Here is a 20,980-nt window from a genome sequence, read left to right on the forward strand (position 1 = left end):
GTTGTGGTCATTGATTGCTTGATACACTAACCTCTGTGTTGTGTAGGTGGAAGCAGAGTTGATGGACAAGCTGGAGAGTATGGTGGCTGATGGGAAAGGGGACGGCAATCACAGAGAGCTCTTTGGCCTGCTGTAAGCACCAACAAACCTCAGTCTTCTATGCATACTCAATGCCAAATTGTTACTTGGGTGTGCTGTACTACTGTCGTTTTCTATGCTTCTGACTTCTCTTGTGTCTTTCTGCTGTGTCATTCAGGACCCAGTTGTTTGGGCCTTACCCCAGGTAAGTTATCTGTTTCTCAACAGCCCAAGCCTTAGCTCTACCACTATCATGGTCCTTTCAAACATATCAGTGCTTACAGTTCCATGTCCAATGTTACTGTGCACCAGTAACATAGAGCTTGTCTGTCTCTGTCTTTAGCCTACTGGAAAAAATTGAGCAGGAAACATGGAGAGAGACAGGCATTTCGTTTGTCACCTCCGTCACGAGACTGATGGAGCGCTTGCTAGACTACAGGTATTGTTACTACTGATTGATTGGATCACAGATCATAAACAACATGTTAATATCCTAACATTGACTATTGATAAAGGGATGTACTGTAGAGATGGGACATTACAAACCTGCTCTGCTTTTAGGGACTGTATGAAAGGAGATGAGATGGAAAACAAGAAAATAGGTGGTTCTTCCAACCTCATGGTGAGGCATTTTATATTTATAGCCCTTCTTACATCAGCTGATATCTCAAAGTGCTGTACAGAAACCCAGCCTAAAACCCCAAACAGCAAGCAATGCAGGTGTAGAAGCACGGTGGCTAGGAAAAACTCCCTAAAAAGGCCAAAACCTAGGAAGAAACCTAGAGAGGAACCAGGCTATGAGGGGTGGCCAGTCCTCTTCTGGCTGTGCCGGGTGGAGATTATAACAGAACATGGCCAAGATGTTAAAATGTTCATAGATGACCAGCAGGGTTAAATAATAATAATCACAGTGGTTGTCGAGGGTGCAACAGGTCAGGAGCTCAGAAGTAAATGTAAGTTGGCTTTTCATAGCCGATCATTAAGAGTATCTCTACCGCTCCTGCTGTCTCTAGAGAGTTGAAAACAGCAGGTCTGGGACAGGTAGCACGTCCGGTGAACAGGTCATGGTTCCATAGCCGCAGGCAGAACAGTTGAAACTGGAGCAGCAGCACGGCCAGGTGGACTGGGGACAGCAAGGAGTCATCATGCCAGGTAGTCCTGAGGCATGGTCCTAGGGCTCAGGTCCTCCGAGAGAAAGAAAGAAAGAGAGAAAGAGAGAATTAGAGAGAGCATACTTAAATTCACACAGGACACCGGATAAGACAGGAGAAGTACTCCAGATATAACAAACTGACCCTAGCCCCCCGACACATTAAATACTGGAGGCTGAGACAGGAGGGGTCAGGAGACACTGTGGCCCCATCTGATGATACCCCCGGACAGGGCCAAACAGGCAGGATATAACCCCACCCACTTTGCCAAAGCACAGCCCCCACACCACTAGAGGGATATCTTCAACCACCAACTTACCATCCTGAGACAAGGCCGAGTATAGCCCACAAAGATCTCCGCCACGGCACAACCCAAGGGGGGGCGCCAACCCAGACAGGAAGATCACGTCAGTGACTCAACCCACTCAAGTGACGCACCCCTCCCAGGGACAGCATGAAAGAGCACCAGTAAGCCAGTGACTCAGCCCCTGTAATAGGGTTAGAGGCAGAGAATCGCAGTGGAGAGAGGGGAACCGGCCTGGCAGAGACAGCAAGGGCGGTTCGTTGCTCCAGAGCCTTTCCGTTCACCTTCACACTCCTGGGCCAGACTACACTCAATCATATGACCCACTGAAGAGATGAGTCTTCAGTAAAGACTTAAAGGATGAGACCGAGTCTGCGTTTCTCACATGGGTAGGCAGACCATTCCATAAAAATGGAGATCCTATAGGAGAAAGCCCTGCCTCCAGCTGTTTGCTTAGAAATTCTAGGGACAATTAGGAGGCCTGCGTCTTGTGACCGTAGCGTACGTGTAGGTATGTACGGCAGGACCAAATCGGAAAGATAGGTAGGAGCAAGCCCATGTAATGCTTTGTAGGTTAGCAGTAAAACCTTGAAATCAGCCCTTGCCTTAACAGGAAGCCAGTGTAGGGAGGCTAGCACTGGAGTAATATGATAATTTTTTTTGGTTCTAGTCAGGATTCTAGCAGCCGTATTTAGCACTAACTGAATTTTATTTAGTGCTTTATCCGGGTAGCCGGAAAGTAGAGCATTGCAGTAGTCTAACCTAGAAGTAACAAAAGCATGGATACATTTTTCTGCATCATTTTTGGACAGAAAGTTTCTGATTTTTGCAATGTTACGTAGATGGAAAAAAGCTGTTTTATTTGAGATGACTGTACAACCATCAAGATTAATTGTCAGATTTTTTGTCCGATTTTAACCTTTACTGTACCTCATTTAGGCCAGATAATAATACCCGTGTGTGCTACAGTATATCCATGTAGTGGTGTGTTGCTTCCATTTATCTGTCCTCCCCAGAACTTCTACAAGTCGGAGATCAACAAGGAGGACATGTACATCCGCTACATCCACAAGCTGTGTGACCTGCACCTGCATGCAGAGGACTACACAGGTAACTGGTTGGGATGTATATAACACGTTCAATGTGCTCACACTGTATAGTATTAGAACCCTGTGACAGCCAGGACTACCATGTAAAGTCAATGATGGTTAATCATGGTGACCTTTGACCTCGGTGTCCTCCCCACCACCAGAGGCAGCATTTACCTTGCTGCTGTACTGGGAGCTGCTGCACTGGGAGGACCGACCCCTCAGAGAGTTCCTCCACTATCCCACACAGAGCGAGTGGCAACGCAAAGAGGGCCTCAGCCGCAAAGTGCTCCACTACTTTAACAAGGGAAAGGCAAGCCAAGCTAAATCAAGTCAAGCTAAGTTAAACAACATGGGGAATGCAAGTCGGGCTATGTCCAGTCACTTTGGGTAGTGTTTCATGTGAGATACTCAAATCAAACATATTATTTTACATAAGTCCCACACGGGTCTACTTAGAAACATCTCAAGTCAGAATCTCAAGTCGAAACACTTCTCTATGTTCATGATGTCGTTGATGGCTGTTTCATTCTGGAAATCCAACATTTTCCCCCTTCAAATCCTCCTGAGAATGATGTTCCATAGACAGGATATTGTAAACATGTATTGAGACATTCCATATGTGTGAGATCTCGGTCTCTTTATCTCTTTCCAGTGTTGGGAATATGGAATATCACTCTGCCGGGAACTGGCTTTCCAGTATGAAACCTTGTATGACTACCAGAGCCTGAGCTGGATACGGGTGAGTCTGTCTGACAACCCAGCACTGTATGCCTCCTCGCTCTTTCTCTCTCTCTCTCGCTCTCTCACAGCCATGACTTTATCCCCCAGTGACTACTCATCGTCACGAAGATGTAAAGTAAGTAGAAAGGAATGGAATTGAATATACATTCTTGTCCTCACAATGTGGACATTTATTCACATTGCAATAGACTGACGAAATACCAAAAACATTATGGCCCCTATGATCAAGGGAACCTCATTTGATGTGAGTTGCTGATAAAAGCTCAAGATGCTCTCTTAGAGTTGAATCAAGTATTTTTGTATTTTACAGAAAATGGAGGCTGCGTACTATGACAACATCATAGAACAGCAGAGGATTGAACCAGAGTTCTTTAGGATGGGCTTCTATGGCAGGAAGTTTCCTTTTTTCCTCCGGGTGAGATGAACACACACACACACATGATCTTTTATCTAAATGATATTGAATTGGTTTTACGTATCCATTGGATGACAACCCTTCTCTCTCCAGAATAAGGAGTTTGTGTGCCGGGGTTATAACTATGAACGACTGGAGGACTTTCAGCAAAGGATGCTGGGAGAATTCCCACATGCCATTGCCATGCAGCACCCCAACCAACCAGATGACGCCCTCCTACAAAGTGATGTTCAGTGTATCCTAACCATGGTCAATGTGTTGTCTGTCAACTCAACTGTCAGTATATTTGGCTTAACGCCTGGCCTCAGACCTGCAGATCTATGCGGTTACCCCAGTGTCAGACATCACTGACGTGCCTCAGCTGGAGCGCGTACCCGAGAGGATCAAGAGCTTCTACCGCATTAACAATGTCACTCGCTTTCACTATGACAGACCCTTCCACAAGGGACCCAAGGACAGGGAGAATGAGTTCAGGGTATGTGTGTGTGGAAGGAATTAGACTAGAATGTAACTGAAATTGTCCGTTGATACAAGCTGTGTATAATTACTATACCTTGTGTCAAAAGGTGACTCAGTGTTTTGTGTGTGTGTTTTCAGAGCCTGTGGATCGAGAGAACCATCCTGATTCTGTCTCGTCCTCTCCCTGGCATCTCCCGCTGGGCTGAGGTGGAGAGGAGAGAACTGGTGAGGAGTACTGGCATCATAAACTGGCATCTCACACTGTGACACCAGACGCCTCTGGCAGATGATACAAGCGAGTGCGTAATTTGTGTCGAATCAAAATCGAAGTTTATTGGTCGCGTACACCAGTGGAGGCTGGTGACTTTTAAAAAAAACTGAGGAGGATGGGAGACCCACGGCATAGGAGCGGACCGCACGGAGTCAACAAAGTGTGTTTAAAAAATCGTCAAAGACTAATTATTTTTAACTAAAGCATTTAATAAAGTAATTTATAGTACAATATTATGGGGAATGGGAATGAGAGGGCTACTTATAGTGTTGGGAAGGGATCAGAGCAGTGATTGAATGAGGGTATGAGGCATGAGTTGAGGTGTTCAGAGGCTTGACCAGTGCAGAACATGGGTTGAGATGTTCATAGGCTTCAGTGCAGGACAGGCTCATCATGGATGGATGGTGTTGAAGAGCTCAACTCTTCCACTGAGGGCAGGACAGGACTTGACTGGGAAGACAAAAAACAATAACACGACACACTACACAATCAGACAATAGAGCTAAGAATGAGTTAGTCCAAGCAAGGAGTAAAATCATTGACATGTGTAATAATGTGATAGTGTTTATGTACAGTGATGAGAGACAATTGTCAGGTTTGCTCACAATGCTTGGAGAGGAAACAATGAATGTGTCAGTGGATGAATCAAGCCCTGGTCATCCACATACCTGACGATAACTGACAACTGCGAGCAAACTGTGGTAATTTTTTCCCACTGGGGCCTGGAGTTTTTCCTTATCTGGTAATACGTATGTCCCACATGGGTCTACTTAGAAACATCTCAAGTCAGAATCAACATATACTTAGCATTACTTTCTTTGCTTTCTCCCTGGCATATTACGTCGTTTATGCAGCAGCATACAATACATTTTTACACTCACTGTTGTGCTGTGCTCATTTGAACAGGAAGGTGGCGCGGTGGTCGTTGTGGGCAAATTTTGTCAGGAAACTTTCATGAAAGTCTGGCATTCTCTGGATTTATGGTTCTTTCAAGACAACTAGGAACTCCCCCAAAATTGAAAAAGGTTGAATCATAACGTCAGTGATCTTCAGGTCAGAGCTATAGAAAGAGGCCCAAGTTCCCGACTTGGAATTCCGAGTTGGACGTATTTTCTCAGTCGGAGCTTGTATTTTTCAGAGACCCAGTTGTGGCAGAAGTCATGCTGGATTGACAGCATGGCCTATGTATTCAACCTTTTCTGGCACATGGTGTTGCGTGTGAATGTTTATCCTTTTAAGCTTGGAAAAGAGACCCTCAAACCCAGACTTGGACCACACACACTCTTCACCAAATAGCAGGCAGGGAAGCAAAATAGTGATTGCTTTGCAACGCCTGCAGTTAGCCGCTGATACCTTCCAAACCACTCATTGTGTAATTTGCGATTTCCAACTTGTTGTGTAATGTTCATGTCCAATGGCCGATGAGCACCGATATGTTTTATCTATAATTTGATTGAAAAGGATTTGCCAGTACATTGTAGATGTGATTCATGATGATGACTGCTTGTCTAGCTTGCTAGCTAAGATTTTGAAAGTATGATGTTGACATGATCTGTCCAATCAAAGCTACGGTAGATATAATATGATTTGACGTCATTTTATCTGTGGCTAATGACCTTTCTTGGATGGGCACTTCTAATGAAACTCTATGGCAACACCCAAGGGGGCTTGAACTTTCTAGCTCTCCCTGTAGATTTTGCGGTGACGTAGTGTCACCATGAGTGACAGAACGCTGAGCCAATCATGCCGCAACTAGAGAAGATTACCAACCCCTCCTCTCTGTATTTTACGCTGGCTGCCCCTCCACCACAGAGAGCACTGAGCTAAGCTGAAACACCAACATTTTGGAGCTGCCTTACTCAAGAAAGCAAAAAAGAGACCATGTTTGTATGCAGATTTATTAACTCAGTCAATTTTGTTTGCAATCTGATATGTAACATGTATTAATGTCGAAATAACATGCAAAAAAGTATTATTAGAATATTTTTTTAGCTGAACAGGTGGGGCTCAAAACAATTGGGGCACTGAGATGCAGTGCTTTACTATTAATGGATGATGCAATGGAAGCAATCAAATCATTCTGAATTGATTTTGACATCCCGGAGAAGACAGTAGAAACTTCCATATGCTCAGCAAGTAAAGCATCATAACTTGGGCTTCCCGAGTGGCAAGCGGTCTAAGGCACTGCTTCTCAGTGCTAGAGGTTTCACTATTGATCTGGGTTCGATCCCGGGCTGTATCACAACCGGCCATGATCAGGAGTCCCATAGGACTGCGCACAATTGGCCCAGCTTCGCCCGGGTTAGGCGAGGGTTTGGCCGGGGGGGCTTTACAAGTAGGCCGTCATTGTAAATCAGAATTTGTTCTTAACTGACTTGACTAATTAAATAAGGTGAAATAAAATAAAAAATGACCTCTGCAAGCTCCTTATAGTTCAGTTAGCTGAACGGTCCTTCCCATCGTGCCCCTAAGTAAAAGCCAACCCTTAATCTGCTTGTGATCCTGTTTCTTCTTTACTTCTCATTGTGTCGCATAGTTTGAATACGCAGACGTTTGTCCATTTACATGATCGATGCAGCTTTTTCCAAGAAGCTTGAATCTGATGTGGGCAATGAAACAAAATCCCCCAAAAAATCGACTATATTGTTGTTTGCATTATCTAGCCGTTCTGGTGGAGAAAACTGCACTCTGGTAGCTAGCTAACATTAGCACTGGCTACTAAAGTTAGCATGGCAAATTGAAATAAATTGGACTAACTCCACACAAAAATAAAGTTTGAAAACCGAGAACACTACATAAAATTTACCTCCTCCTAGAAACTAATTTGAATTGAATAATATTCTAAAAATGCTCAACTATCACTCTTCACTAAATCTCTATCCAAATGTAACCAACTCACCAAGCTTCTCAACACATAGAACCCCCATCATTTTTTATTTAACCTTTATTTAACTAGACAAGTCAGTTAAGAACAAATTCTTATTTAAAGCCTTATTCTAAAATATATTAAATGGTTTTTAACCCTCATCAATCTACACAAAATACCCCATAATGACAAAGCAAAAACAGGTTTTTAAACATTTTTGCTAAATTATTTAAAAAAATATATAAAACACATCACATTTACATAAGTTTTCAGACCCTTTACTCAGTACTTTGTGGAAGCACCTTTGGCAGCGATTACAGCCTCGAGTCTTCGTGGGTATGTTGCCACAAGCTTCACTCACCTATATTTGGGTAGTTTCTCCCATTCTTCTCTGCAGATCCTCTCAAGCACTGTCAGGTTGGATGGGGAGAATGTTGCTCCACAGCTGTTTTCAGCTCTCTCCAGAGACGTTTGAAGAGTTTCAAGTCCGGGCTCTGGCTGGGCCACTCAAGGACATTTAGAGACTTGTCCCAAAGCAACTCCTGCGTTGTCTTGGCTGTGTGCTTAGGGTTGTTGTCCTATTGGAAGATAAACCTTCGCCACAGTCTGAGGTCCTGAGCGCTCTGGAGCAGGTTTTCATCAAGGATCTCTCTGTACTTTGCTACGTTAATCTTTCCCTTGATCCTAACAAATCTTCCAGTCCCTGCCGCTGAAAACCATCCCCCACAGCATGATGCTGCCATCACCGTAGAGATGGTGCCAGGCTTCCTCCAGATGTGATGCTTGGCATTCAGGCCAACCAGAGAATGTTGTTTTTCATTGTCCTTTAGGTGCCTTTTGGAAAAGGCAGGCTGTTGTGCCTTTTACTGAGGAGTGGCTTCCGTCTGGCCACTCTACCATAAAGGCCTGATTGGTGGAGTGCTGCAGAGATGGTTGTCCTTCTGGAATGTTCTCCCATCTCTACAGAGGAACTCTGGAGCTCTGTCAGAGTGACCATCGGGTTCTTGGTCACCTCCCTGACCAAGGCCCTTCTCCCCTGATTGCTCAGTTTGGCCGGGCGGCCAGCTCTAGGAAGAGTATTGGCGCTTCCAAACTTCTTCCATTTAAGAATGATGGAGGCCACTGAGGTTCTTGGGCACCTTCAATGCTGCAGACATTTTTTGTTACCCTTCCCCAGATCTGTGCCTCGGAGCTCTACAGACAATTCCTCAAGGGTTATCAATGGAAACAGGATGCACCTGAGCTCAATTTCGAGTCTCTGAATAATTATGTAAATAAGGTATTTCTGTTTTTATTTTTAATACATTTCCCCAAAAACATTATCCTGTTTTGGCTTTGTCATTATGCGGTGTTGTGCGTAGATTGATATAGAAAATGTTTTATTTAATCAATTTTAGAATAAGGCTGTAACGTAACAATGTGGAAAAAGTGAAGGGGTCTGAATACTGTATGTGTGTGTGTGTGTGTGCAGTTGGAGGTGAGCCCTCTGGAGAATGCCATCTACGTGGTGGAAAATAAGACCCAGGAGCTGCGGACCCTGATTAGCCAGTACCAGCACAGACAGCACCATGGCAACATTAACCCCCTCAGCATGCTGCTCAACGGGGTCATAGACGCTGCCGTCAATGGGGGCATCGCCAGATACCAGGAGGTACTAAGGGAAGGGAGGGAGATAGGGGTGGGTCGGTCGGTCGGTGGATTTGAATGGATACTTTGGTGATTTTCTTCCAGAACATATATTTGTTATCTGCCATGCCTTGTAACGCATTCATATCCTATATTCCTCCTCAACAGGCGTTCTTTGAAAAGGACTACATGAACAGCCATGCAGAGGACACAGAGAAGATCACCCAGCTCAAAGACGTAATGCAGGACCAGGTCAGACAAAGCTTTTAACTCGTCACTGGCCAGTGGTCCACACAGTGTATATGGGTACAGAAGACAGAAACCATATCTTTCCTGCCTGTTGTTTCATTGTCACAGGTCCACATCCTTGGAGTGGGGCTGGCCGTCCATGAGAAGTTGGTGCACCCAGAAATGCGTCCCCTGCACAAAAAGCTGATCGATCAGTTCCACATGATGAGGACCGGTTTACATCAGGTGAGTGGTTCTACATACTCTTCTGTTTGTGTGTCCTAATGAGTTGGTGTGTGTGTGTGCAGTCAGAGTGATTATTTAGAGCAGTGTTTATATGTGGCCCAGCAGGGGTTGCCAGCAGCCTGCACTGGAGTCAACAATCCCAGAGGCATCCTGACCGCTCACAGCCACATGAGCCCAGAAAGTGTCCGTCTGATTCACAGACACAGGTCAGTCACGTCTTGTACGAGATTTAACTTGGAAAGAAAAGAGACGCTACAGTAATCTGTGAGATTAGAATATGATTCTCTCTCTGCAGCCCTATGAACCTGCAGGGTTCTATCCGCCAGTCCTCCTCCTCCCTCTCTTCTCACACCTCCAGCGAGGCGGGAGGTAACATGGTCATCCTGACAGACGGCCTATTGGGAGAGCACCCTGAGGACACGGCTCACATGGAGGTGGGTGGAATGAATACACACACACACACACACACACACACACACACACACACACACATGCAGGTTTTGTATGTTTTGAAGATATGTGAATAAACGGATATATTATTTTACAGCCAAGCCCCTCCTCCTCCAGTCTGAGCTCCATTCGGTCCACCTCCTCCCAGGTTATTAACTCTGCCCCATCTAGTGCCAGAGGTGAGTGTCACCTGCACCAGGCAGTAAATACCTCCAACTCATCATTATCATGTTCTTGGCCAGTTGTACATTTAACATTCTTAACAATGTACAGTACCAGTCAAAAGTTTGGACACACCTACTCATTCAAGGGTTTTTCTTTATTTTTACTATTTTCTACATTGTAGAATAAAAGTGAAGACATTACAGCTAACATTACAGCAAACATGGAATCATGTAGTAACCAAAAAAGTGTTAAACAAATCAAAATATATTTTTGATTTTAGGTTCTTCAAAGTAGCCACCCTTTGCCTGTTGAAAAACAAATGATAGTCCCACTAAGCGCAAACCTGATTGGATGGTGTATCGCTGCAGAATACCATTGTAGCCATACTGGTTAAGTGTGCCTTGAATTCTAAATAAATCACAGTGCCACCAGCAAAGCACCATCACAACAACCCCTCCATGCTTCACGGTGGGAACCACACATGCAGAGATCATCAGTTCACCTACTTTGCCTCTCATAAAGACAGAAATCTCAAATTTGGACTCATCAAACCAAAGTCCAGATTTCAACCAGTCTGATATCCATTGCTCGTATTTCTTGGCCCAAGCAAGTCTCTTCTTATTATTGGTGTCCTTTAGTAGTGGTTTCTTTGCAGCAGTTCGACCATGAAGGTATGATTCATGGTTCATGTAGTCTCCTCTGAACAGTTGATGTTGAGATGTGTCTGTTACTTGAACTCTGTGAAGCATTTATTTGGGCTGCAATCTGAGCTGCAGTTATCTTTAATGAACTTATCCTCTGCAGCAGAGGTAACTCTGTCTTCCTTTCCTGTGGCGGTCCTCATGAGAGCCAGTTTCATCATAGAGCTTGATGGTTTTTGCGATTGCATTTGAAAAAACTTTCGAAGTTCATGTCTTAAAGTAATGATGGACTGTCGTTTCTCTTTGCTTATACCATAATATGGACTTGATCTTTTACCAAATAGGGCTATCTTCTGTATACCACCCCTACCTTGTCACAACACAACTGATTGGCTCAAACGCACAAGAAGGATATGTTAATTGAAATGCGTTCCAGGTGACTACCTCATGAAGCTGGTTGAGAGAATGCCAAGAGTGTGCAAAGCTGTCATCAAGGCAAAGGGTGGCTACTTTGACAAGTCTCAAATATAACATATATTTTGTTTTGTTTAACACTTTTTTGGTAACTGCATGATTCCATGTGTGTTATTTCATAGTTTTGATGTCTTCACTATTATTCTACAATGTAGAAAATAGTAAAAAATAAAGAAAAACCCTGCAATGAGGTGTGTCCAAACTTTTGACTGGTACTGTATATTTTACCTGACATGATGTGCTGAGAAACAACAGTATTAGCAAGCTTAGATACTGTAGAACATCAGATCAAAGATCTCACATAATGGTTTTCATGCTTTGCTTTAATTATTTCTGTCAAACAGGGATCCCTAACAGACCTGTAAGCATCTATTTTAAACTTATGTTCATGGTTGTGACTTGAGGGAGTGATATGAGCCTATTTTACTGTTAGTCAGTGTACTTCCAATGTATCAATGGGGGAAAAGTCTGTCCTCTCCTCGACTCCTCCGTCCCCCTCTCCTCCGTGAGCTGGGAACCAATTTGTTAATAGGCGAACCGAGGAGTATGCTCCTCTCCTCGAAAGCCTCCTTTGGCCTTGGATACTCAAATGTATCCTATTCGAAAGAGATGTGAAATCTGCCAAACCCCCTTTTGAATCCTCTGTTGTTTTATCGGAGGAGGAAAGCATTCACACGTTAAGAAACAAAATGCTACTCATATTTTTATCTGCTATAAAATGTCTGGCACAACTAGCAAAATAAATTTTTACCACTTTACACATGTTTTGCGATTCCTCATCTGTAAACGTCATTTGCCTGATGACGGGTTAGTGGAGAAGGAGAGTCTCATTTCATACAAGAGCATTTGTTTCCAGGCTTCCTCTCCTTGCCTCCTCACATCAATTACCTTTGACCTTTTTTTAAAAAGGAGGGAAGGAGAGGATGGAGAAGAGGACATGAAGAATTCAGCAAATCCAATTGAGATTCTCCCAATGGGTCTCTGATGTCTGTCTGACCTGTCCTCTCCCCCCTTTCCTCCCCCAGGCTCTCCGTCCCTCCCGGATAAAGCCAAACACAACCGGGAGGTGATGATGCTCCTGCCGCCTCACCAGAGAGTCAACAACACCATGTACTACACCATGACTGAGAACGGACAGGTGCTGACGTTACAGACCAAACTATGTTAAAATAGCACTGAAGGGAACTGATGACATTGCTGCATTAGTTAATTAAGGAGACGACGGCAGCTAGTTCACTGAGCGTAAGAATAGGCTGGCCAAAGCAGAAATAGACTGGTACTGAGCCCCCAGAACACACCGTTTGTTCTTGTCCTTTTCAGTTATCTTTAGACTCTGTTGTCTCTCTGTTTGCAGAGCAACCATCTGCAACGTGCCTTGCTCCAGCAAGTGAACCCCTGTAAGCCGTGCGTTGACCCTCCCGTGAGCTTGCCAGAGAAAGGTGAGTATACTGTATGCCTGTCTTAAAATTGGTAAATGCTGGTGTTCTCTTAGTGTTCATGAGAAATGAGCTAAGTAGGACAGAGCTTACAGTAGTGAGCCTGTGGTTTGCTGGTGTTCCCCCAGTGTTCCCTAGTGCCCCGAGCAGCTGGAGTCTAGATGGCGAGGGCAGGGAGACAGTGCCCTACATCCAGGGACCTACAGGGGGTGTCATCATGCCCCCTGTCCCACCCAGGTCCTTCCCACCAGGTAACACCAATTATATACACCTTATCTATGGGTAAGAGTCCCTTGGCTGTCATGTTTTGGAAGTTTATTCTGATATGATAGTTTTCACCTCCTCTTTAGGTCACTTCCTGATGCACTTTGATGCATTCCACCACCAGAACAGTGACCCGCCCCCGGCACTGCCTGTTCGCTCTCTCAGAAAGGTAAAAGACAGTTCAACATCCTGTACCGGTACATCTTCTTTACTTGGTCAAACAGATGCCAACCCATTTCTTATCTTCCTCTTTCTCTCTCTCCATCCATCCAGTCTCCTCTCCACCCCATACCCGGCTCCCCCACTAGTCCTCAGTCAGCCCTGGGGGGCAGTAATTCCACCCTCTCGGGCAGTGCCAGCAGCGGGGTCTCCTCTCTGAGTGAGAGTAACTTTGGGGCCCAGTACCCCGATGCCCAAACTGTGCGGAATGACGCCATGGAGCCCTTACCCAGCCACCTGTGGACCCCTGATGAGTACCTGGCCTCTCCCTATCTGCACATCCACTACAGTGGGCCAGAACCAGAGTCCCTCGACCATGTCCGACCCTTTCACTACCGTAACCCTGTCTCACACCTCCCCCACTCCCAAACTCACTTCCACCCCCACTCTCACCACCAACCAGCCGGCCTCGACGGCCACCCTCATCCCCACGGGCCCACCCACCACCAGATACCCCTCCACGGCCCACACCACATTCCTTACCGGCGCCCCCAGCCCCCAGCTGTGCCCCCCAAGCCCTACCTGAGGGAAGGGTGCATCCCCGAGGAGGACCTGAGCTCCCTGGTGCCCCAGCCCATCCCCCTTCCTCGGAGGATCTTCCACTCCCCCCACAGCCACAGAGAGGAGCTAGCCAAGGCTGCCTGGGAGCAGTGCATCAGCGAGGAACACGAGGAGACACCGTGAGGAGACGACAGGGCTGGGCCTCTTGGAGATTTTACTCACCTCGGTGCATCTTACTAGTCTAAAGTGGCTCCCTTCCTGTTGTCTCCTTGCCTTCATCTGTATTGATGTGAAAGAACATGGGCTGGTGAATCACGCGGATACATTGTAGGCATTAACAATATTGCGTTCATCTATCCCATGTTTTTATATCAGAGCAGATGAAGGGGAGAGGAAGCCACTTTAGACTATTGAGTTGCACCCTCACTCTCAGTGTATTGTCTGATTCTGAATGGATGAAGCAGCATCATAGGAATTAATAAGGGAATATTATCTGTTGGACAATGTGACCGGTAATAATGACTTTGTTTAAATTGATATTGACTGTACACTGTTGTACAACTGGTCTGTGAGCATGTTTAGTTTATTTTCATTTGAGAACAACATACAGCCGTTTTGTGAAACATGACGATCCTCATCAACATGATCAACCCATACGAGCCCCAAATAGAATCCCCCTCCCTTTTCCACAGCGAAAGGCAACTACAGAAAGTTATACTACTCTTAGTAAAGTCATGATGACTTTTCTGCTTTTAATGCTCCATATATCTATCCTATTATTTTGATACACTTGCTACAGTATGCATGGGGTTTTCAAATAGAATTTCCCATCTTCTGTTTTACAAAACGCTGTATAGTGCTTCGCCATATGACGTTCTCCAATCTTCTGTTCTATTCTGCGACCTGCTTCTCATTGAAAGCAGGTCTGTTATTTGGACCTGGGTCACTCTTCTTGACCAAAGCCTCTAGGGACATATAAACCTCAGTTTAGGATTATCCCTCCATACAGTACGTATGGAAAACAATGTGAATGTATTCAGACAAGATGTGCTGTTTGTATTACACAAGTGGCAGCTCTTCTTTTCTTTCAAGTGAAGTTGTCTTTATTACAGTCTTCTTGTCTTTTGTGTAACAGACCGAAATATCTCACGAGAGGAGCGTGAATGTTACCCAGACTGAAAGAGCTGATAAATCCTTGGGAGGGCTACAAAGGAAGGGGTGGAATTGTCAGGTGCCACAGAGCGCTCTGGAACAACAGTGAGTTCCCAATGTCAGTTGGACTCAATAAGACTGGATTGTTCCTTGAAAGGAGATAGTGATGGAGAAAATCCTTAACACTCAACTAGGAGTAAGATGAGAAGTAGCGAAGAATAATGGCTCAACAGTACCTCAACCACCTATTGGACTAACTATACTCATAAAAACAATTATCACACCCTATCTCTGCCACTATATGTTTCAAGACGATGTCAATTAACAAGTAATACATATGGACTGTGTGTAAAAGGACTAATGGCAATGACATTGCTCCTGTCTGTTACCTGTTCTACTCACCTTCACCCCCCTCTGCCCACCGAATGGCAAATCCAAACTCCCTCAAACAGAGTTCTAAACAACTACCTGCCTTAAGTGCACTGAAATTCAGTATCAGTCTCTCATTCTGACACCTCACTTGACTGTTTCTGTGAAGCTCATGAAACGACGGCTCTCGTTTGTCATCACGTTCTCTACGCTTTCCGAACAAACCTCATGACATCTATGTGTGACATCTGTTTTGTCCTGCCTCGGTTGAAGATTGCTTTTTGGGTTTGTAGCACTACAGTATACTTAGTTTCGCCTGCAGTTTCTCTTCCCTCTGATCTGCAATAGAGAGATGTTTGTGTGCACAGGGGATGAGAAGCTCAGACAGGACCATGAGGTTGATCTCCTTGGGCAATGGAAGTACACCAGATAGTGTTTGCTGAGATGTAATGTGATAACCAACCAGTGGGTTGGAAGGTGGAGGTTACTGTTAAACAAAATACAGGTCTTTGTTTCCCCAAGTAGTTTTTTGCAGGTGAATGCTTTGCGTTGTGTTCTTGCACATTAGGTTGTCCACTGATCAGACATCTATTTTTGTATGCAGGTACATCTGTTGTGAGGACATATTTCACCGATGTATCATGAAAGGATGTAGGGTATGTTTTGCAGACTGTGGAGTTGGTATGGAAGTACAGAACTATGGATCAGATATAAGATGAAAGTCAGATGTATGGGGAAGCTGATGTTTGTGAGAAGAGGAGCGATACTCCGATCAAACATGGGTACAATAGAATTTTTCAATGTAAATTCTGTTACTGTACATACGGCGGTATTGTGAAATATTTTTGAAAATTATTGCAGACCCCCCCCCCCCCTAAAATAATTGTATCGTTTTGTGTAAATACATCTACTCCAGAAATCGACGTAATTGATGAATATCTATAATCAATGTTTTAAAGGAGACAAATCCATTAGACTGTGGTTGTCTGCGCTGTTCTTGACTTCAAGTCTTCAAATATAAATACTTTATACACTTTTCAATGTGCTTTCTTGTACAGATGGTGTTAGCATGATCAAACAGTGTTTGGTTGTAAAGGTGGTTTTCCTACTCTCATAACTGCTGTGTTATGGATTCATTCACGATGCCAAACATTAAAGACAATCTTTTATCTGTCTCTGTCATTTCCATTGCTTGCTGCTCTGTGGAAAATAGAACCAATGATTGGCAGTATGTTTCAGATCAGAGGCAGTATGGATGTTCTATTGATAAGAATTCAAAGTGTAACAAGTACTTTTGGGTGTCAGGGAAAATGTATGGAGTAAAAAGTACATTATTTTCTTTAGGAATGTGGCAGTAAAAGTTGTCAAAAATATCAATCGTAAAGTACAGATACCCCAAAAAACGACTTAAGTAGTACTTTCAAGTATTTTTACTTACTGTAAGCACTTTACATCACTGGTTGCGTGCCACGTCATCGACTGTTCAGTCGGGCATCCGATGGCTAAGTCCTGTTCTCCTACTCAGATGTTGCTGACTCATGCCAGATCTTGCTAAGCTTGGATGGGTGTTTTACGTATCAGCTAACCACATGTTATAGCAATCTGGCGCTCGACCTAACAGTCTGATATGTCACACAACCATTGGTTGATGCATGCAACGTCTAAGCAGGGTATCACAACATATACCATATGATGTGGTTAGCTGATAGTTTAATACATATCTAGGCATTGCGAGATCTGGCATGCGTCTGTGATGCAGTTGGCCAGCAGGCACTCAACCCTAATGCTGAGTTCATAAGCAAGTGGGAAGGTGGTAATTACCAGTTGCAAAGTCATAAATACCAGTCTGATGCATTCACATGCTTTGAACTCATTGAGAAACGGCAATTGGCTAATGGCCAACAAGCTGCGTCAACCATGAACTAATCATGTGGAAACTGAGCAAGTTGAGGTGACAACTGCTTGGAGTAACCCTGGATTGTAAACTGTCATGGTCAAAACATACTGATACAACAGTAGCTAAGATGGGGAGAAGTAAGTCCATGGCACTGCTCTACCTTCTTGACAGCGCTATCGACAAGGCAGGTCCTACAGGCCCTAGTTTTGTCACACCTGGGCTACTGTTCGGTCAGGTGCCACAAAAAAAGTGCAATTGGCTCAGAACAGGGCAGCACGGCTGGCTCTTGGATGTACACGGGGAGCTAATGTCAATCTCTCCTGGCTCAAAGTGGAGGAGAGACTGACTTCATCACTGCTTATATATATGAGAGGCATTGACATGTTGAATGCACCGAGCTGTCTGTTTGAACTGCTGGCACACAGCTCAGACACCTATGCATACCCCACAAGACATGCCACGAGATCTCTTCACAGTCCCCAAGTCCAGACTATGGGAGCTGCACAGTACTACATAGAGCCATGGCTACATGGAACTCTATTCCACATCAAGTAACTGATGCAAGCAGTAATATTAGATTTAAAAAACAGATTACAAATACACCTGGAACAGCGGGGACTGTGAAGCAACACAGGCATAGGCACAGACACATGCATACACACACACACGATAAAACATGCGCACTATACACACACGTACACATGGATTTTGTACTGTAGATATGTGGTGGAGTAGGGTCCTGAGGGCACACAGTGTGTTCGAAATCTGTGAATGTATTTTGTTATTTGAATTGTATGAACTACCTTAATTTTGCTGGACCCCAGGAAGAGTAGCTGCTGCCTTGGCCAGAGGCAGCATGTGGGTAATTTGGACCTCAGGCATGATAGACGAGTTTCCCACTAGTAATTACCAGGTGGAGGGACGTTCAAGTGGATTTTTCCCAGTGGTACTTGGTTAGGATCGTAGCATTACCTGCCACATATCTGGAAGACAGCAAGGGCAGGTATGTAATGCTGCATTCGTAACCAAGTGGGAAGTGGACATTTACTACATACGACTGTGAATAATCTACTTGAACGGCCCTCCAACTGGTATTTACTAGTGGAAACTCGCCTATTATCCAGAGCTCCCACTTCTCCTAAAGAAATTACCTTGATAACCGCATTTTCTGCACTCAAATGCAGCAAAACATGATTTATAAAAAGCTCTCAATTAACATGGTTTTTGAACACGATAATTTGTTTACAAGCATGATAGCTATAATCCTAATTTTAGTTGACGGTTTATGTAGCTTGTTGGCCATTAGCCAATCAGCGTTTCTCAACAAGTTCAAAGCACGTGAATCACAGGAGGTTGGTGGCAACTTAATTGGGGAGTTTGGGCTTGTAGTAATGGCTAGGAGCGGAAAATATGGAATGGTGTCACATACACTAAACACATGGTTTCCATGTGTTTGATGCTATTCCATTTGCTCCGTTCCAGACATTATTATGAGCATTCAGGCTGCTGAGTGGAGCAATAATTTATGAACCAAAATGATACCACCCCTTCTTCAAGAACAGAGGTAGCGCCTGAGTAGTGTAAAGGTGCTCCAGCAAGTATGCGCATTCTTTCGGGAACACACTTTGACCCCTAGTGCCTGATACTTGCTTGTACCTGCTCTACCAAACTCAGTCAAAGACAGTGGTGCAAGTTAATGGTAATGTTAGACGATAAAAACAAATGTATTTTAAACAGTAATAAATATTTAGAGTTGAGCTGCGCAGGCTACATGTACAGTATGTCATAATTTACTGCAAACAAACAAAATGTCCACATGGCGTTAACCGGCCTGTACAACGGCTACCACTTACTAGAACAGAGGAGTGGAGGAGCACTATCTGCTTCTCCACAATCTCCACCAATAAAAACTTTGAACACATTTTTTTTATTAGCATGAAGAAAATGTTTTTGTATTAGTTAAGGTACACATTTCACAATAAAATTATTGACAAAATGTGGCAATACACAAGCTACTAAATATCCCATCAGAATATAGGAGATTAACATTAACTGTCGATCAGATGATATTTCACAAAGTTATAATTCTCTTTTTCCCTTCATTTTTTTCCTTCCCCCTTTTCTTCTCACATCTCTCCATCTCCTTCTCCTCCTTGAAGTCTTCTCTGCCTGGCTGCCTTTTCCAACTCAGTTTGGCAGCTTGAGACATCTCCCTTTTCCATCATTTTATACCTGTATCTGCTGTCAAGGTGGCCTCCAGCACAGCCGGATCAGTCATGGTCACATACGAGTCTGCTATCAGCTTCACTCTGACTGCTTATCTTTTCATACATGAAGGGCACCATGGCAGAAGAAAGGGTACGTCGTTTCATATCGCTCAACTTCATATTCCCATTTGTGTGTAGAAGACACCACACATTCGTGGGTCACATTGTATTGAGGTTGTCCTTGCTTCCAGTTTTTGAATGAGTAGGCACTCTGGTCTGACCACTTGAAGGAGTCTCTGTGCAGGCCGATCCACCTATAATACCCCCACGTTGTAGTCTTCTGGATTTTCTGGTTTTCATTCTGGTTCAGGGCACTGGCTAGGTCTGTGTAGTGCTGTCGACAGTACTTCTGATAATCTTCCCAGATAAATGCTAAGTCCACAGCAACATATAGGGAATTTATCTCTGAAATTAGAGAAATAGGCAGATTTCATAAAACCAATAGTTACTGTAAATACAAGGACTACTGTCAAGGGATATGTGGGTTAGTGTTTAAGTGGTTGATAAAAACAAAAATATGTTATGGCCGAGATGAAATCCGTATCGTGGAAGATTTGAATGCTGAGAATGCATTCACGGTAACCTCTGCGTACGTCGGTTCAATCGGATAATACCTTAAAATGTTAATCGCACTATTATGCAGTTTTTACAATCTATAGCGTACCATCTTCCAGTCGTCCAGTGCGTTTGTGCACAATGGTGGTGGGTTGTCATCACCCAAGATCCCGTCTAGACATTCCCCTGAATGTAACCAATACCACCTGACAGAATCCTCCTTCTGCAGCCCTATCCAGACTGATCCTCTATAACCACTGCCTACAGAGTCCTCCATGCTGTCTGTGGTGGCCAGGTCAGTGTACTCTGCAGTAATTCTGGGCTTCACAAATTTACAGACACTGACTGACAGACGGACGGATGAACAGACAGACAGACAAAAAAAACAGTGCCACTGACCGGAGAGGAGCAAGACGAGAAGTGTCCTCCCCTCCGTATCTGTAATAGAGTTAGTTGTAAAACAAGGAATAATAGTAACGATGGTCAAACTCCTTTGTCCATTACGTAACACATTATATAATTCCTCCCTTTTCAACATTGAACGTTCACATTTCCGTAGTTACATTCTAAGATAGTGCCAGTGACAATGGCATGATATTTATTTTTTACAGTATTTGTCATTATGATTATGATTGTTTTCAAAGTTTGATTCATTAATATGTCAGGTTTCTTTGGAATACCTTTAAACAACCAAGTCAAGATGGCATACCAGTCTTTTTAAATCAAAGAGAATAGTTCTTACCTACAAAGGGAATGGCTGAGGTTCCAGATCCAAAGCTTTTCCATCTGCTAAGGATATTGTGTATATCCCTCTTCTTCCCCATCTCCCTTCAGATGTAGTAACATCTCTACTCAATGTCACAGCACTAGCGCACCTGATTTAACCAGTTAAACGCTTCATAATAAAAAATAAAAAACAGGTATGCAAATGCTGGGCTAGAACAGGAGGCTGAAAAGATTTGGCATTGGCCCTCAGATCCTCAAAAGGTTCTACAGCTGCACCATTGAGAGCATCTTGAATGGTATGGCCACTGCACTACCCTTGACCGCAAAGCTACAGAGGGTGGTGCGGATTTCACTTGGGCTGAGCTTCCTGCCATCCAGGACTTCTATA

The 20,980-nt window shown here is 44.1% G+C and overlaps 1 protein-coding gene across 1 annotated transcript in view; it reads left to right on the forward strand.

The window, feature by feature from the left end:
• Positions 1–16,322, forward strand: part of LOC120058765 (dedicator of cytokinesis protein 3-like) — a 65,481-nt gene extending 49,159 nt beyond the window's left edge. The window contains exons 31-52 of the mRNA XM_039007502.1: positions 47–132; positions 257–283; positions 422–517; positions 640–700; positions 2,550–2,643; positions 2,786–2,934; positions 3,277–3,363; positions 3,676–3,780; positions 3,874–4,015; positions 4,089–4,255; positions 4,378–4,464; positions 8,848–9,027; positions 9,171–9,254; positions 9,360–9,476; positions 9,579–9,682; positions 9,772–9,910; positions 10,024–10,105; positions 12,232–12,344; positions 12,561–12,645; positions 12,771–12,893; positions 12,993–13,075; positions 13,180–16,322. Of these exons, the coding sequence (XP_038863430.1) occupies positions 47–132; positions 257–283; positions 422–517; positions 640–700; positions 2,550–2,643; positions 2,786–2,934; positions 3,277–3,363; positions 3,676–3,780; positions 3,874–4,015; positions 4,089–4,255; positions 4,378–4,464; positions 8,848–9,027; positions 9,171–9,254; positions 9,360–9,476; positions 9,579–9,682; positions 9,772–9,910; positions 10,024–10,105; positions 12,232–12,344; positions 12,561–12,645; positions 12,771–12,893; positions 12,993–13,075; positions 13,180–13,809 (2,841 nt within the window). The 3' untranslated portion in view covers positions 13,810–16,322. The remainder of the gene's footprint in view (positions 1–46; positions 133–256; positions 284–421; positions 518–639; positions 701–2,549; positions 2,644–2,785; positions 2,935–3,276; positions 3,364–3,675; positions 3,781–3,873; positions 4,016–4,088; positions 4,256–4,377; positions 4,465–8,847; positions 9,028–9,170; positions 9,255–9,359; positions 9,477–9,578; positions 9,683–9,771; positions 9,911–10,023; positions 10,106–12,231; positions 12,345–12,560; positions 12,646–12,770; positions 12,894–12,992; positions 13,076–13,179) is intronic.
• Positions 16,323–20,980: the final 4,658 nt, after the last annotated feature.

This window comes from Salvelinus namaycush, chromosome 14 (genome assembly GCF_016432855.1).
Source record: "Salvelinus namaycush isolate Seneca chromosome 14, SaNama_1.0, whole genome shotgun sequence".
NCBI lineage: Eukaryota > Metazoa > Chordata > Actinopteri > Salmoniformes > Salmonidae > Salvelinus > Salvelinus namaycush.